This window comes from Hoplias malabaricus, chromosome 7 (genome assembly GCF_029633855.1).
Source record: "Hoplias malabaricus isolate fHopMal1 chromosome 7, fHopMal1.hap1, whole genome shotgun sequence".
NCBI lineage: Eukaryota > Metazoa > Chordata > Actinopteri > Characiformes > Erythrinidae > Hoplias > Hoplias malabaricus.
The window spans coordinates 6668232-6687324 of record NC_089806.1 but is presented as its reverse complement, the minus strand read 5'-3'; the positions used below and the strand labels follow the sequence as shown (position 1 = coordinate 6687324).

The 19093-nt window shown below is 46.9% G+C and overlaps 1 protein-coding gene across 1 annotated transcript in view; it reads right to left on the bottom strand.

Moving 5' to 3' along the window:
* Window positions 1-11888, bottom strand: part of clvs2 (clavesin 2) — a 41118-nt gene extending 29230 nt beyond the window's left edge. Inside the window, exons 1-2 of the mRNA XM_066677736.1 lie at window positions 10750-11888; window positions 4203-4377 (exon numbers count right to left, since the gene is read on the bottom strand). Of these exons, the coding sequence (XP_066533833.1) occupies window positions 4203-4377; window positions 10750-11138 (564 nt within the window). The 5' untranslated portion in view covers window positions 11139-11888. The remainder of the gene's footprint in view (window positions 1-4202; window positions 4378-10749) is intronic.
* Between the last annotated feature and the right edge of the window lie 7205 nt (window positions 11889-19093).

Genomic DNA, 19093 nt, shown 5'->3' with positions numbered 1-19093 from the left:
GTAACATTGACTTATATTTGCTGTTACAGATCACTTAAGGTGGAAATGTCTCCAGATTCGTGAGACAGCTAACGGCATTATGCTGCAAAACTAAACAACTCGAGTTACAAATGAGTTTCTGTGGTAATTCGTTATTTCCCTCAAACACACTGTTCCACCTTAAAAGACGTGGAGAGTCTGAATATAAACAAACCAGAGAGAACTGTGTTTCCCTTGTCTTGATTTCTGATCTCTGATTGGTCCGAATGCAGTGAAAACCACTGGGATTGGTTAGTGCTGTTTGTGAATTGCAAACTCAATAACTACACAATGCTACAACAAAATCCTTGTGTCTCCACTTATGTATTGTGTATATTTTTTTTAAACGTGAAGCCATCTGCTATTTTAATACTGAGTTTAAATTTAATCACAGAAAAACAATACTCAGGCGGTACGGTGGTGCAGCAGATAGCGTCGCAGTCACACAGCTCCAGGGGCCTGGAGGTTGTGGGTTCGTTTCCCACTCCAGGTGACTGTCTGTGAAGGGTTGGTGTGTTCTCCCTGTGTCTGCGTGGGTTTCCTCCGGGTGACTGTCTGTAAGGAGTGTGGTGTGTTCTCCCTGTGTCTGCATGGGTTTCCTCCGGGTGACTGTCTGTAAGGAGTGTGGTGTGTTCTCTCTGTGTCTGCGTGGGTTTCCTCCAGGTGACTGTCTGTGAGGAGTGTGGTGTGTTCTCCCTGTGTCTGCGTGGGTTTCCTCCAGGTGACTGTCTGTGAGGAGTGTGGTGTGTTCTCCCTGTGTCTGCGTGGGTTTCCTCCAGGTGACTGTCTGTGAGGAGTGTGGTGTGTTCTCCCTGTGTCTGCGTGGGTTTCCTCCAGGTGACTGTGAGGAGTGTGGTGTGTTCTCCCTGTGTTTGCGTGGGTTTCCTCCGGGTGACTGTCTGTGAGGAGTGTGATGTGTTCTCCCTGTGTCTGCGTGGGTTTCCTCCGGGTGACTGTCTGTAAGGAGTGTGGTGTGTTCTCCCTGTCTCTGCATGGGTTTCCTCCGGGTGACTGTCTGTAAGGAGTGTGGTGTGTTCTCCCTGTGTCTGCGTGGGTTTCCTCCGGGTGACTGTCTGTAAGGAGTGTGGTGTGTTCTCCCTGTGTCTGCATGGGTTTCATCCGGGTGACTGTCTGTAAGGAGTGTGGTGTGTTCTCCCTGTGTCTGCGTGGGTTTCCTCCAGGTGACTGTCTGTGAGGAGTGTGGTGTGTTCTCCCTGTGTCTGCGTGGGTTTCCTCCAGGTGACTGTCTGTGAGGAGTGTGGTGTGTTCTCCCTGTGTCTGCGTAGGTTTCCTCCGGGTGACTGTCTGTGAGGAGTGTGGTGTGTTCTCCCTGTGTCTGCGTAGGTTTCCTCCGGGTGACTGTCTGTGAGGAGTGTGGTGTGTTCTCCCTGTGTCTGAGTAGGTTTCCTCTGGTTGACTGTCTGTGAGGAGTGTGGTGTGTTCTCCCTGTGTCTGCGTAGGTTTCCTCCGGGTGACTGTCTGTGAGGAGTGTGGTGTGTTCTCCCTGTGTCTGCGTAGGTTTCCTCCGGGTGACTGTCTGTGAGGAGTGTGGTGTGTTCTCCCTGTGTCTGCGTAGGTTTCCTCCGGGTGCTCCGGTTTCCTCCCACAGTCCAAAAACACATGTTGGTAGGTGGATTGGTGACTCAGAAGTGTCCGTAGGTGTGAGTGTGTGAGTGAGTGTGTGTGTGTTGCCCTGTGAAGGACTGGCGCCCCCTCCAGGGTGTATTCCCGCCTTGCGCCCAATGATTCCCACCACGACCCTGAACTGGATAAGGGTTACAGATAATGAATGAATGAAAAACAATACTCCAAATGCTAAACTGGGATTAAAATCTTGTAACACATATTTACGCAGTTTAACATGAATATTCCATCCATCCATTATCTGTAACCGCTTATCCAATTTAGGGTCGCGGGGGGTCCAGAGCCTACCTGGACTCATCGGGCGCAAGGCGGGAATACACCCTGGAGGGGACGCCAGTCCTTCACAGGGCAACACAGACACACACACATTCACTCACACACTCGGACACTTTCGAGTCGCCAATCCACCTTGCAATGTGTGTTTTTGGACTGTGGGAGGAAACCGGAGCACCCGGAGGAAACCCACGCGGACACGGGGAGAACATGAATATTACTTCTATTAATTTGAGAAATGTGCATGTCACAGTCCCCCAGACGTAGAGACTCTTTGTTATGTGGGTTATCTGTGGTTTGTGTTTGTATGTGTTTTAGAAATCCACTATCCCCTATCCACCCCCATACATTTGTGTTGAGTGCTGGGTGAACCCTCATAACGGCTATAGGAGAATTGCTTGTTGTAAGCCATTTTGAGCACATGCACTATATTGTCTTAGACTCCTTCGACACAAAACCAATAACACTGGATATGAACCTGGACCTCTGGGATGAGGCTGACCCATGTACTGCTGAGCAGTGTGTTGTTATGTCTCTGGGATGATAGTGGTAGAGAAAAGGTAGAGATGGTGACAGGTGTAAACCGATGTACAGTCAAGTGTGATAATCAGGAGAGGGTGATGACAGGAGGAACACACCGTCCAAACTGACACAGAAGCCATGGTTAGAGCCACGGAGCATTAGGTCAACTCCTGTTCATGTAGCGTTCGTTTAGGATGACTAATGCTCAATGCACACGTGAGAGAGAGAGAGAGAGAGAGAGAGAGAGAGAGAGAAACTAAGAGAGAATGATGAGAGAGCAATAAACAGAACAGAGTGAGAGACAGGGACTGCAAGAAGGAAGAGAAAAGACAGAGAGAAATAAATATTGAGAGATTCGAGAGTGAGGAAAGAGTGAAAGATTGGGAGAGAGGAGAGAAAGAGAAAAAAACGAGAGATGACTAAGGGAGAAAACCTAAAGAGACAGAGGGAGAGAAGGAAGGAAGACTGAGAGTGAAAGAAAGAAATATAAATGACGATTGAGGAAGAGGTGAATGAGAGAAAGACTCCAGCACGGATGAGACTCTAAGGTTGATTAATATTACGTGGTTGAAATGGGCTTAGGTTGATTAAAGATCAGAGAAGCAGAATAAAAGACATGGCCTTTAAAAACAGTAATTACTGCACATGCTTCTTATAGCTCTGTTTGTAATGCTTTAACCATGAGACCATGAGACAGCACTCAAGCCCACCAGCTTTGAGAGACCAACAGCTTGTACCTTTTGCAGTTACTAGAGAAACTAATGTGTGGGCCCACATCTGGTCACAGGGATGTCACAAGAGAGGTTTTACAAAAGATTTACCAACGCAATCCAATGCCCAGCCCTCTCCCGGAGCTATGCTGGATGGAGGTGTTGTTTGCTGCCACACAACAATAGTGCAGATTCATCGACCAATCATCATTCCTCAGTAAACCCACTGTTCACACACATTTCCCCAGCAGTGAGACACAGAACTCACAGTGGAACTAAACAGTGGGTTCCCGCTGCCGCACACACTCTGTACTCCACTAACTCAGAAGGGTTTGGGTGGATCAATCTGTATCGGTTGCATTTATGAAACTGATGGACTTCATCAGTAGATGTTTCTTAAATCGGGAGCTTGTTTCTCTTCTGCAGATTCCCTCCTGACTTTGGGTCTCCTCAGATTCTCCTGAGCTGAATGTTTCTCACCTCTCCAAAAAGAAAAATGGAGGGTTGCGTTGTGAAAAACTTTACAACCAACATGTTAAGGGCTAGAGGTTAAAGGGAACATATTACATAGAGCCCAATCTTCAACATCTGACTGAAACACAGTTTGTGCACATCACAGTCCACATATTCCATATCTGAAAACTAGCCTGTTTTGTATTCACTGTTCTTATGATGTCACAACACCTACATATTTGCATATAGCCACCCATTCAGCCTACAGCAGGTTAATTCACATGGATGTGATGAGGAGTGTATCAGCCTGCATGGCCTTTTTGAATGAAGGTAACCAATCAAACTGAGGTCATTTACATGTATCACTCTTAAAGGGACAGTTTCAAATAAATCTCACTCCTTAAGTGAGTTACAAAATAGAAGTGGCATATGATCCCTTTCCCAAGCGTGGTTCCCAAGCGTGTTAATCATAAACATCCTAATGTCCATGATCTGCCAGAACAGATCATGAACATACGCTCCTCGCATGACTCATCTAGCAGCTCTGATGACGGATGTCAGCGTGTTAATTGTGATGTTTACCTGTAAGCCCTCGATGGCCAATCTCAGCATACTCGGAGTCAGTTTGGAAGCTTGTTTGAACGTGAAGTTACTCCAGTCGATGATCAGCACAAATCCGTTCACTTGAAGCTCAGGGTCTTCGATCATCGCCTCCAGTGACAACAGAATAGCTCGCAGTATATCCACAAACGTGTACCTGAGGATAGACGAGAGAGTTTAGATCACAAAACCGCCTGAGTGTAGCTGGAGTTAAAAATAAATAAAATACACTAAAGAGAGTTCACTGACAACCTTCAAAATAAAGGTTCTTAAAGGGCCTTTATCATGAAATGTTAAGTGTAGACTTAACAAGTGTAGTCCCTGGAGCTGTGTGACTGTGACACTACCTCATCCACCTCATCAACAGCTCAACCTCATCCATCCTAAACCCTTCTATCCGTAATTATTTTTTATGAATTAGGCACAATAAAGCGCAGTGTCAACCAGAACAGGGTCCAGTTTGGCAGTGTGGAGGTGTGATGAGTGGTGTGACAGCTGCATATCTCCGGGTCCATGAGGGCCTGGGTTCGAGTCTCGCCTCGGGTCATTGTCTGTGTGGAGTTCAGTGTGTCTTCCCCTTCTACTGGGGTTGCGTGAGTGCACACCTGGTGCTCATCTGGGCGATACTTCACATGGCTCTACACACACTGCACTGTCGAAAGCTTGCGAGCTGGAGCTCCACAAGAATTACACTGATACTTACAATGGCTCACAATGATAAACAAGGAAAGAAGAGAAAGAGAAGGACACTACACTCACTCTCTCTCTCTCATCTGTGGACTCCTCCAGCTGTAGCCCGGCAGTAGGCATCTGCCCATGTGTTTAGGAGGAGTGGCTTTGGAAAGAGGACAGTAGGTTCGGGTGTGATTTTTTTTTTCAGCTGGATATTTACAAAAAGCTAGTTCACACTCACTGCTTTTAACAGAAAAGAAAAAGACAGAAGTAGATCTAGAGGTGCTCAGATGAATCAAGCTAATGGAGCCCCATCTTGACCCTCGTTGGTGTTTGTCACACGTTTTTGTGCCAAGATGCACAAGTCCTCTCTGCCCTCAGAGGCCATGGTGCGACTGGCTCCGCTTCAACGTCCCTTTCAAAAGGATTGAGGCATTGTGAGCACTTCTCTGTCTAATGAGCTGAGATTCATTAGCTTCCACTCTGACGATTAGCCAGCAGTGTCCACCATTCATGCAAGTGTACACAACAGTGCCTGTGGTAATGAACTCCTACACAGCTGAGTGTAACTAAATTTAAAAAGAGGCTGAATGTAAGAGTGCAGATGTTTATGAGTAAGCCACGCGAAGGACACAAACTGGTGCTTGATAAACTGGTTGTAGTATAGTGTCTTATTATTTAAAGCAACGCTAGGTACGTTTTTATGTATTTATTTATTTATTTTTACTTCTGGGGCTCCCCCTAGCGTAGTTCCTTGTTACAGCACTGTTCAGAATTCAATGGGGTGGGAGAAGGAGACGGCAGGTAGTTTCCTACCCCCCCTCCAAAGGTTACATAGTGCAATTTCTGCAGTGCTGAGCCTGGAGTAGCAATGACAGAGGCTCTATTCTCCCTGTTACAGGTCAGTGGAGCATCACAATGATTTTGAAGTTGTAATTTTAATGTAAAAATATTACTTAGTGTTCCTTTAAACTGACTATTTATTAATGAGTCTATAACCATAGTATTGTTTGTATTAATAACACTTCATATCCATGGGTTTGTCGATATCCAGAACAGCCAGATGCTGATCCAGATGTTGTAAAATATCCAAAGGAAACATGAAAGCCAAAACAGACAGCTTTCGATCAGCCGTGGGGGTCACAATGTGTAGCGTTAAGAACGTTCAGCACTGGTCTGTGGAACAGGGGGAGCTGTGTTTCCAGGAAGGATGGAGCACCATTCAATAGCTTTGGAATGAATTCCAGTGGCGTTCATGATCCAGAACTAATCATCCAACATCTGTACCTGATCTAACCAAAGTTACATATCTGCGTGCAATCAAATCCCCACAGCAATTTTTCAGTTTTATGTATAAAGCCTTCAAAAAAGAGCAGAGACTTTTACTGCAACACAGTCCATAAACTTTGGGATACAGTACGTAAACATTGTTAAATGCTCAGAACTGTACAGTCCCTCCCCTACATGTCCATACATGGAATCTAGAGTGCAACAACAGCAACAAACACATTTACACACAGCTGCCGCTTCAGCCCACAGCAGCTAAGCTCCGCCCACAATCACACTGAAGTTATAAGGAGTCTTTGAAGCCTTGACTGAACAAGACACAAAACAAGGCAGCCAATCAGAGGAGGTAATTCCTTTCACTGAAAATACAAGAAGAATCTGCATTTGTTCAAATAACCACACAGATACAATAACCATGTCTCTTATAGGCCCCTTAAAGGTGCACTACACAATTTCACCTGATAACTTGTCCATGTGTATGTAGTTCACCTGCCTAGCCACAAGAGGCTGAGTATCCAGAATCCTGAGCTGTGCACTAGTGCATTACTCAAGACAACTTCCCGTGGCTAAGTAGGTGAACCTCAACAACAAATACAGCCACTCTGTCCCAGAGTGCGGTTTACCGAACACGTTTCATAAGGCCCAGAATGTATTGATGCTAATGCCATTGCTAAAATAATTACTTTAATAATGTTTTTCACATTTCACCTTTAATTTTTAGAACTCAGAAAAAGCAATAGAATTACCTAGTGAACCTTTAATGCAACAAGTGCAAGTGCTAAGACTGGGGCGTGCCACTACTGAAGTGACCTAAAACTTACTACTTCTATCTGTAGAATAGAAGCGTCCATGTTTTTTCTGTTCCAATTACAAACACAAGTGAAGAAGTGAAGCAGGTTATGAAGAGCTATGAGATCCTGATTGGCAACCTGAAAGGAACCCACAGCTCTCTCTGTTCTCTCTGTGTCTGTGTGGGTTTCCTCTGGTTGACTGTCTGTGAGGAGTGTGGTGTGTTCTCTCTGTGTCAGTGTGGGTTTCCTCCGGGTGACCGTCTGTGAGGAGTGTGGTGTGTTCTCTCTGTGTCAGTGTGGGTTTCCTCTGGTTGACTGTCTGTGAGGAGTGTAGTGTGTTCTCCCTGTATCTGCGTGGGTTTCCTCTGGTTGACTGTCTGTGAGCAGTGTGGTGTGTTCTCCCTGTATCTGCGTGGGTTTCCTCCGGGTGACTGTCTGTGAGGAGTGTGGTGTGTTCTACCTGTGTCTGTGTGGGTTTCCTCCAGGTGACTGTCTGTGAGGAGTGTGGTGTGTTCTCCCTGTGTCTGTGTGGGTTTCCTCCGGGTGACTGACTGTGAGGAGTGTGGTGTGTTCTCTCTGTGTCAGTGTGGGTTTCCTCCGGGTGACCGTCTGTGAGGAGTGTGGTGTGTTCTCTCTGTGTCAGTGTGGGTTTCCTCTGGTTGACTGTCTGTGAGGAGTGTAGTGTGTTCTCCCTGTATCTGCGTGGGTTTCCTCTGGTTGACTGTCTGTGAGCAGTGTGGTGTGTTCTCCCTGTATCTGCGTGGGTTTCCTCCGGGTGACTGTCTGTGAGGAGTGTGGTGTGTTCTACCTGTGTCTGTGTGGGTTTCCTCCAGGTGACTGTCTGTGAGGAGTGTGGTGTGTTCTCCCTGTGTCTGTGTGGGTTTCCTCCGGGTGACTGACTGTGAGGAGTGTGGTGTGTTCTCCCTGTGTCTGTGTGGGTTTCCTCCGGGTGACTGTCTGTGAGGAGTGTGGTGTGTTCTCCCTGTGTCTGCGTAGGTTTCCTCCGGATGACTGTCTGTGAGGAGTGTGGTGTGTTCTCCCTGTGTCTGCGTGGGTTTCCTCCGGGTGACTGTCTGTGAGGAGTGTGGTGTGTTCTCCCTGTGTCTGTGTGGGTTTCCTCCGGGTGACTGTCTGTGAGGAGTGTGGTGTGTTCTCCCTGTGTCTGCGTAGGTTTCCTCCGGATGACTGTCTGTGAGGAGTGTGGTGTGTTCTCCCTGTGTCTGCGTGGGTTTCCTCCGGGTGACTGTCTGTGAGGAGTGTGGTGTGTTCTCCCTGTGTCTGTGTGGGTTTCCTCCGGGTGACTGTCTGTGAGGAGTATGGTGTGTTCTCCCTGTGTTCGTATATGAGTGTGTGAGTGAATGTGTGAGTGTGTGTCGCCCTGTGAAGGACTGGCGGCCCCTCCAGGGTGTGTTCCTGCCTTGTGCCCAGTGACTCTGGGTAGGCTTCGGCCCCACCGCGAACCTGAACTGGATAAGGGTTCCAGACAATGAATGAATTATTACAATTAATGCTCCTCAGTTACCTGCCTCAGATGTTCTAGTAACTGGAGCAGAACCAAATCCGATACAGGTGATGTTAAAAATCATGGATGAGCTAGGAACTGGACCAAACCACAGATATGGCCTAATTCTGGGAATTCTTCAGAACTGGACTGGAAACATTTTAAATAGCTATTGTTAGTTCTTTCTTATCCACTCCAGGTCACTGTAGATGGCCTTTAAAACTGAACCAGTCCCAGTACAGCCTGCCTCCGGGGGCAGGGAAGCTTTTTTTCTCCTTGTAAAAACGTGACACCGCTTATAATGAGGTTCAAGATGAGTCAAGGACAAACCCTGGGCCTAGTGGAGGAGTCCTCCAGTACTGGACTGGGAGACTGATGTTGCTGAAGGTCTCTTGATCACTTGCCTCAGGTGTGTTAGGAACCAGAACAGAATCCTCAAGTACTGGACTGGGAAAAGTGCTAAAGTACCTCTCAATCACCTACATCAGGAGTGCTACACTGAAAATATGTCACTGCGGTGATAGCCTCAAAGGTTCATATTCAGTACTTTTTATTAGGGAACATAATTGTACCTTATTCTTTATTAATTTTAGATTTTAAAGTTTATGTTATACACCCAATTTCACCTCCAGGACTTACATCATGTTCTTACATTTTAGACAGTTCTATAATGAAACGTTCACCTCTCCTTTAGGAAACACAACTGGACTTTAACACCAGTGCTGAAGCTTTAAAGATCATTTACACTCTTTGCACCTTTAGGGACCAATAAATGTACTTTAGTTTTGGAATGGAACACCATTCAATAAACTTTGGGATGAGTTTCAGTGGCGATCATGCTCCACAACTAATCATCCAACATCGGTACCTGATCTAACCAAAGTTACATGGCTGCGTGCAATCAAATCCCCATTTTTTCTACTACAGATCATTTTAAATCTACTCTGTGCACCTTTAGGGACCAATAAATGTATTTTGTTTGAGCGCACAGGAGCAGGAATAGAGCACAAACGAGACCTGGTGGCTGGTTCTTCGAGGACAAACTTGGGAAACATTGTTAAATGCTTTGGAAAAGAAAGAAACTTGGTTCCTTGAGAACTCGAAGCATGGGAACCAGTGTTAAAACCAGTGCCCCAGGTTTTAGAAACCAGAATAGAACAAGTAAATTGGCCTGGTTGCAGGGTCCTTGGGTAATGCCTTGGGAACACTTCAGAAAACCCAAAAACGTTGGCTGGTGGGAGGGTCCGTAAGTGCTGGATTGGGAAACATGGTTAAGTACATTTTCAAACAATGGTTCTACAGTGGTACTTTAGTAAAGAAAACGGTTCTGTGTTGAACCCTGAACACTCAATGAACTTGTGCATGGTTAAAGTTTCTTCAGCATCACGATAGGGGCTCTGTAGACTGATGGGGAAAGTACTACAGATGGTTCTATATAGCACCTTAAGAGTAGGGTTTTATATGGCACCTCTATTGTAACAAGCTTGACATCGTTGTAACCTTTTTCTACAAGGTGCTACAATGAACCATCTATAGCACATTCTCCATCCATCTGAAGAACCCTGTCATGATGCAAAGAACCCTTTAATCATGCAAACGGTTCTTTGACTGTTCTTGGTTCTTTACTAAAACCCATTTTCTTTAATAAAGAACCCTTGAAAATCCTCCATGTTTAAAAGCGTACCTCAGGAGTTCTAGGAACTGGACTAGAGCAAAAACACAGCCTGGTGGTTGGTGCTTTAAGGACTAGATTGGGAAACACTGCTCAGTACTTTAGAAGAGACAATGATAAGTTCAGACTAAGTTCAGGAACCAGAATAGAACCAAACTCTGGCCTGGATGGAGGGTCCTCCAACACCCGTTTGGTTTAGTACCTCTTGATTACCTGCCTCAGAAGTGCTAGGAGCTGGAATAGAGCAGAAACACAATGTGTTGGTTGGTCCATAAGGACAAGACTGTGAAAACCACTTCAGTACCACTTCAGGAAAAGACCTGTTTAAACACTGGCAACCTGCCTCAGGTGTGTTGGGAACCAAAACAGAACCAGATGTGTGTACCTCTGGACTACCTCTTAATAGGAAACGTGGCCTTGGACTATTCCTGAAGATGGTGAATGTGAGCTGCACAGAGAAAAGTACAGTAAACAGAGTAGCCCAGCTCCACCCACCTCCAAAACCCCTACTGACCTACAAAGCCAAGCCTGCTGAAGTAGGCCTCATGCTTGAGTGGTCCTGAAGGACAGCTCCGTTGCGCACGATTAGCAGAAAGCCAATATTACCTGCTTTGGTCCCAGTTGGCGGCGAAGAGGACGAGGATTTTCCGGCCGTGTCTGTCCAGGTTGGAGAGCACTCCGGGGAAGCCGTCCTTCAGGGCCTGCTTGATTCCGGGGTCCGTGGCCTTGAGGTTCTTGAACATGTCCAGGTTCTGCTGCCTGTACTCGAAGTACTGGGCCAGGAGGCGAAACGCCTCGAAATGGTTGAACTTTCGGGCCCGGAGGAAGCGCAGGATGAAGGCATCGTCCGTCCTGAGGAAGCCAATGTCCGGACGTGTGATGATCATGTCCCTCACCTCCTGGATGTCCTGGTGCAAAGTGTCTGGGTTCTCCTTTAGCTCCACCTTGGCTTTCTCCAGGGTTTCTGGAGACAGGCCTGCCTGCAAATGAGTCATTGTGTCCGAGCCTGCTGAGAGAGGATGGAGGCAGAGAAAGAGGTGTACGGGGAGGGGAGGGGGTGGGGGGGTATCTACAGCACAGAGGATGTTAGGATGCTGCTCTCCCGTGCACTACTTCCAGGGGCTGGAAGGTGGTCCTCTCTGGGGTTAGGTCCAAATACAAGCAGACTGTTTCAGCCGCCGTGCGTTATCTCCCATCCGGGCCACTTTCACGCACCTCTTCTGCCTCGTAATCGCCCGCAGTGTGTGAGAGGTCCTCGCCTACGTTCATCTGGTCCTTCGTTATTTCATCGATGCTCAGATGGCCTGCCTTTAAAGTCCGGGCTGCGAGAGAACGAGCATCTGGGCGCTTCTCGGCTTTTGGCTCCCCCTTAACACAACAAAAGGGGCTCGCTCATCCTTCCCCACGACCCCCATTCAAAACGGAACCACGGAGGAACAAAGATTTAAGCCTTACACGCCTCCATCGGGCTACACTCTCCTAGAAGGAGGCAGCCAGGCAATGCGGCACCCTGCAGCAACTCTTCTCATAAGTCTCCATTTACTGGGCATCTCAGATGGTGAGCATGCAGCAACAGACTGAGACACGCAGGACCTGTAAATATGTTAATATTAAACACATAAAAAAAAGAATACAGATTCAGCCAAACGAGCTCCACAGCATCTCCCAGCAGCTCATTTTCATCCCGTATCCTTCTGAGAGCGAGAGAGTGAGAGGGAGACTATGATTCCCTTTGCAGTGCTAAAAGACTCAGCGCCTCTGCGTTAGTAGTTCTTTCCACACCCGTTTTCACACATGCCCCGCCCCCTGCGCCCGGATTGGCTGCTGTACCTAAACACCGACGTCAGGACTGGCTGCTGGTGTCCCTGCTTCTGATTGGACGGTAAGAGTATGTCCCCTGGGTTGTGATTGGTTAAGAATGAATAGTGTCACGTGTCTGCGAGCAGTAGCCGAGTCTATTTTGAAGCTCAAGCCAATCCCAGAGCAAGAGGCAGATCAATAGTAGCCAATCAGGAGCTAGCACACAGTTAGCCAATCCTAGTACATGTACATAAAAAACGTTATTAATAATAATGATAATAATAATAATAGTTATTATTATTATTATTATTATTATTATTACTGACCAGTGTGCACTCTGATTGGTCAGTCGTTAATATCCCTGCATTCTGATTGTTTATTCTGATGTGCCCTCAGCTAAAACAGGTTTATAATTGAACCTGCTGCGCTTCTGCCACACGCGTTCTGATTGGTTTGGAGTTGACAGCGCTGTGGGCGGGGCGTCGCCGGAACACGGGTGGGTTTCAGCCTCCTGGCTCCCTGTGCTGTGGCGGATGGTTTACGTCAGCGCTGCTGCCGCTGCTGCCGACGCTTTGTTGCTGGTGAAAGTGACTTATACCCGGAGATCCAGTCACACACACACACACACACAGTGGAGGAGGAGGAGGAGGAGGAGGAGGAGGGGGAGGGGGGAGGGTAAAGCGCCTCCCAGTGGCGTGTTTCATCTTACCACCTGCTCTGACAACCATCTCCAGTCCTTACAGGGCCTTTTGGACTGAAATGATTTAATAAATATTTATTATATCTGAATGAAACTACATATCAATGCTTTCCAAAAAATCAAAACAAAACATGTATCTCCATTTTTGCTGATTAATAAGTTACTACATCATCTGAACACAGCACACAGCCGCTGTCCTTCACACTGTGATGAATGAACCAATAGAAATGCTCCAAAGTCACTCAGAATAAAATCTCTTTACATCTACATCCACTGAGGGTTAAGAAGATTTTTTCCTTCTGCTGTAAAGTTAATATTTTGGGAGATACATGTTTTTAATTGGACAACAATGATATGCAAATGCCTTTAAGAGTCCAGCCTGGTGGTGTTATGATTTTTCAGAACTCACAGAAAGCAGCATTGATGAGAATATTAGGTAAACATAAATAAACCAAGTAAATAACATAATAATAAATAATAAAAATATATAGAAATATTTTACAACAGGTCCTTCACAGGTGTGCTGCTGTTTATCCTCAGGTCGTGTTATCCCTTACACCCCATTTAATGTTTGGCTTATTCCTGCTGGTGTGTATCGGCCGCCAGCATCAAGCTTTGCTCCTCTCCTCCTGCGCTGCTTTTTCCACCAGGGGCTACAGCAAATGTGATCAGAAGCTTACACACCGTGCGGCACAGGTCGGACTATCAGCAGCATTGGAGGATCAACAGAATCGCCTGAACAGGGTTTAAAACACACACACACTTTTGTTTCCATGCGTTTTGGGTTCCTAGGCTCCCTTTCACTTTGTGGAGACTTCACACTTTCATCTTCAGGACTTAGATTACGTTATTTTATTGTACACACTTCTATAAAGAAAGATTACAGATATCCCCCTCTCCTTCTGGAGAAGAGAGTGTAAAGAACTGTTATGGAACACAACTGGACTTTTAAACACTGTTGTACCTTTAGAGCTACATTTACACTGTGTATTGTTAGTGACTAATAATGTGTCTGTACTGTACCTTTACTTCCGAGAGTGTACCCTACCCCTAACACGCACTTACCCTGCATTAACCTTAACACAATCTACTGCTACCCAAACCCTAACACTAACCTTTAACCCTAAACGAACACTAACTTTAGTAATAACCCTTGACCCTAAAGCTAAACACATGTTACACGTCCTTCCAAGTTAGGTCCGTCCACACAATGTGAGTGTGTAAACAGGTTCTGGTCCCCACAATGTGATTTATACCTGGTGCACACACACACACAAAGACACACACACTCACGTGCCTGAATTAAGTAATTATGTACTTCTGCACACAAACCCTCCACACACACAAACAACCCTCCATTCACACACTGCCACTTGACTGAGTTCAGTCCTGGCTCTCGAGGGCCATCTGTGCCGAGGAGCAATGGCTCTATTCTGCACGGCTCTGCTCTATTGTGTACTGCTCTGGTCAGTGTTTCGGAGTGAAGGCTCACACGTTTTATCAAAGGCTTAACTCTCCACAACACAAAGTAAACAGCTTGTGTTGAGACGGTCAGTAAGCGTTGTTTCTAATGGTTTCTGTACAGAGCTTTGCTTGTTGTAGAAGTCTTTCACACACAGGACCACCACAGGGCAGTGGATCTAGTCCTTCATCAGTGACACAGGACGCTGTCGGCTGGATGTTTTTGGTCGGTGGACTGTTCTCAGTCCAGACACTGAGGGGGTTATAAACTCCAGCAGCACTGCTGTGTCTGATCCACTCTACACCAGCACAACACACACTAACACACCACCATGTCAGTGTCACCTGAGAATGATCTACCACACACATCATAGGGGGCTAGCAAAGTATGCAGAGCAACAGATGGACTACAGATGAGAGTGTGTTTGATTGCACATCACACAGAGTGACGGACACAAGCCACACAGCTGGTTCGGTGTAAGCTGGGTGGGGCAGTAAGGATAAAGCCACACACACAGATGCACAAATGCTGAGGGTGGGCCGGGGGTCTCTGGCACACAAGCGTCTGAGCGAGGGGGAGGGGCTCCCTGGGGACGGCGAGACAGAGGGGCCGTAATTACATTCAGCTCTCTGGGAGATGTAGAGGAAATCCACCGTTAAAGGGCCCCACTTGCATAAGGAATTACCTTTGTTGCAGAAGAGCAGCTGTCACTTAAAATGGGTCAGTCTGCCATTTTGTCTTCTATTTTTAGAGCCTGGGTTCTTGAGCGGTCGCGGGAAGACAAGGTGGATCATTAGACGGAGAGGCAGAGAGAATAACAGCTCTTATCTGTTCTCCAGGACGAGAATGAGGGCTGGAAGATGGGAGATGACCTTCATCAGCTGTCAAAGTCTATATCAGTGTAAGTGAAGTCAGTTCACATCACTGACATTTTGTATAATCTCCATAGCCATGCACTGACCCATCAATCATTTATTCATTGTCTGTAACCCTTATCCAGTTCAGGGTCGCGGTGGATCCAGAGCCTACCTGGAATCATTGGGAACACACCCTTCACAGGGCAACACAGACACACACACTCACTCGACAGCGGCAGAGGAAAAACTCCCTCGAAGCTGGAGGAAGAAACACTTGAAGGAACCAAGACTCACTGTGAGACCTTCCTCCTCTAGTGAGAACCATGAAGAAAGTCCTGATGCAGAGTCACAGTACCATCACATGTCTGTTATGTTCTGGTGTACTGATATAAACATGAACAGTGGGTATCTTAAGAATGATGCAAAGTAATAAAGGTTAATACAAAAATACTTGTTGAGAGAATGAATAATTGGAGTCCATGTGAACTGTGTTGGTGGGGGGTGGGTAGAGGCAGATGGCGGGTGAACAACAGGTCCGCGGTAAACAGCAGGAGACCCAGGTGGTCAATCTTCCTCTAGGGTCAGGGCCCTCAGAAAAGGTGGACAGACAATATCTCAGAAAATGGAAAGAGACCGATTGTGGGGTAAATATATTAATAATATATTCATCCTGTTATGAGTGTGGAGAGACTGGTGCATCCCAGTGGTCTGAGACCCTGCCGACTGGTCCTCCATCAGTGTCAGAGAGGACAGGTGGAGTATTAGCGGTTGTTTCAGAATGAGACGAGTGCGTGGAGGTCATTACCGATGATTACGACTTGTGTCTGAGTCCCAAACTTTATCTGGGTGATTATTCCAGAGTTGGGGGAGATTTAAAGGAACAGGCTTTACCCCCTGCTGAAGTTTTCTGAACGCTGGGAACTAATAAGAAGCCAGCGCCCTGTGATCTAAGCGATCACGGTGGTTCAGCGGCGAGATCATACAGGGCTTTACACGTCAGTGTGAGAATGTTACGATCAATACAGAATTTACCTGGAGTTTACTGGAGGTTTTTACTGGGACATCCTGACTGTAGTGTATTGTACTAGTCTAGTCTTAAAGGCACAGTATGGGAGGCTCTGGAGCAGCCCCAGAAAAGTCTAAACTCACTACACTCACCCATTTTGAGAAAATAAAGAACACACCACACTCCTCACACACAGTCACCCGGAGGAAACCCACGCAGACACAGGGAGAACACACCACACTCCTTACAGACAGTCACCCGGAGGAAACCCACGCAGACACAGGGAGAACACACCACACTCCTTACAGACAGTCACCCGGAGGAAACCCACACAGACACAGAGAGAACACACCACACTCCTCACAGACAGTCACCAGGAGGAAACCCACACAGACACAAGGAGAACACACCACACTCCTCACAGACAGTCACCCGGAAGAAACCCTCGCAGACACAGGGAGAACACACCACACTCCTCACAGACAGTCACCCGGAGGAAACCCACGCAGACACAGGGAGAACACACCACACTCCTCACAGACAGTCACCCGGAGGAAACCCACGCAGACACAGGGAGAACACACCACACTCCTCACAGACAGTCACCCGGAGGAAACCCACGCAGACACAGGGAGAACACACCACACGCCTCACAGACAGTCACCCGGGGGAAACCCACGCAGACACAGGGAGAACACACTACACGCCTCACAGAGAGTCACCCGGGGGAAACCCACGCAGACACAGGGAGAACACACCACGCTCCTCACAGACAGTAACCCAGAGGAAACCCACGCAGACACAGGGAGAACACACTACACGCCTCACAGAGAGTCACCCGGGGGAAACCCACGCAGACACAGGGAGAACACACTACACGCCTCACAGAGAGTCACCCGGGGGAAACCCACGCAGACACAGGGAGAACACACCACGCTCCTCACAGACAGTAACCCAGAGGAAACCCACACAGACACAGGGAGAACACACCACACTCCTCACAGACAGTCACCCGGGGGAAACCCACGCAGACACAGAGAGAACACACCACACTCCTCAAAGACAGTCACCTGGAGAAAACCCACACAGACACGGGGAGAACACACCACACTCCTCACAGACAGTCACCCGGAGGAAACCCACGCATACACAGAGAGAACACACCACACTCCTCAAAGACAGTCACCCGGAGCGGGACATTTCCTTCTGGTCAATGAGCCTGAATCATCATCCTTTCGTACATGCGGCTCAGTTTAGAAGTGTGATCTGTTCACACTGATGTCAGATATAGGTCACATTATATACACAGTGTGAACGGCAGAACAAAAAAACAGATTTGGGCCACTTTTCCCTTCTCTCTGTCTTCTTTCTTCTTGTCGCTTTCTTGAATTGAATTTTGAATTGTTCCAGATTCTGTGTGTTTTCAAGAGGCTCTGCCTTTTGCCAGATCACCACTGTAAATAAGAAGCTGTTCTTTAATGACTTTCCTGGTTAAATTAAGGTTAAAATAAATAATAATATTTATAAAATGCCAAGCACAGAGTAGTGTGGTATAAAGCCCCCCAGCAGTGGGCTATGGAGCAGTGTCACTGCATTCTCCACAGTTTGTGATCCTGATCTGTCAGCCCTTATGTCATGCTCAGTGGATTTACCTCAGCTCTGTTTAACGTGGAGCCTCTTGGAGCATATGTTGAGTGTCATCTTGCTGTTTGAGACAGATAGGACAAGAGACCCCTCAGTGTCTGGACTGAGAACAGTCCACCGACCAAAAACATCCAGCCGACAGCGTCCTGTGTCACTGATGAAGGACTAGAGGACGAGCGACACACACTGTGCAGCGACAGATGAGCTACTGTCTCTGACTCTACATCTACAAGGTGGACCAACGAGGGAGGAGTGTCTCACAGAGTGGACAGAGAGTGGACACAGGGTTTAAAAACTCCAGCAGCACTGCTGTGTCTGATCCACTCTACACCAGCACAACACACACTAACACACCACCACCACGTCAGTGTCACTGCAGCGCTGAGAATGACACACCACCACATCACACCTGCTCTGTGGGGGTCCTGACCTTTGAAGAACAGGGTGAACAAGAAACAAGGAGGTGGATGAATTCCCTTTTTCTTCTTTAATTGGTGTAAACTCATGGCCAAAATCTTGTGGGCTATTTCTGTGGGAGACACAGCTAAGCTAAAATGCTAATTAACCCATCATAAGGATTGTGGACATCACCTGGACATCTGTTTATGATCTACAGATGTGTACAGATGTAGACAAGCTGTAATTATAACTACACCACTGTAAATAATGGTGCTGACATAAGACTGAAAACAAACAAATGAATGAACGAATGAATGAATGAATGAATGAATGAATGAATGAATGAATGAATGAATGAAGGAGAACTGGTAACGAATCAAAGACAAACCCAACAAACCACCTCTCAGTCACAGAAATGTAAATGACTCCTTATTAAGACCGAATTAACGGATCATTTTATTCTTTTTACCGAATGAAAAAAGGGAAATATATTTAATAAACAGAGAAATATACTCCTTAAGCTTAAGGTAGGAGTTAAAAATCTTTACATATTTAAAGCCCACTCTGTGCGACCCACGGCATGAATAATACATGCAGCAGTCTGTGGTTGTGGTGAATGAATTAAACAAACGCCTCAGGGTCCGAAGCCCTTGACCTCAGCTGATTCTAGGCAAAGTGTGAAAACCCCATATCTCCACCACCCAGCACATGTTAGAGTGGGACCCCATCAAAGCAGTGACCCAAAAGCTTATCTCGCAAAGCAGATGGCAAGAGCAGCCTGATCCCCCACCGTTCACATCAAGTAGAACTAATGAGAGCGGCACACGGATGACTTTCCTCTGACATCACTCGCTTTGTTGGGTTTATCGCCTTAATGGGTGCAACCAGTGAATGTACACACACCATGAGTCAATCAGGGAATCTATATTAACACATGGCTAGCAGGCAGTTCCGTTTACTCAGATCCAGGCTGGAGTTTTCTGTTGGTCACTTTCGAGGATTAGCATCTTGTCACAAGTGTCTTGTCTTGCATTAATACTGACAGTGAAGGGTTAAACTTAAATGTGCACAGCAGTACAGTG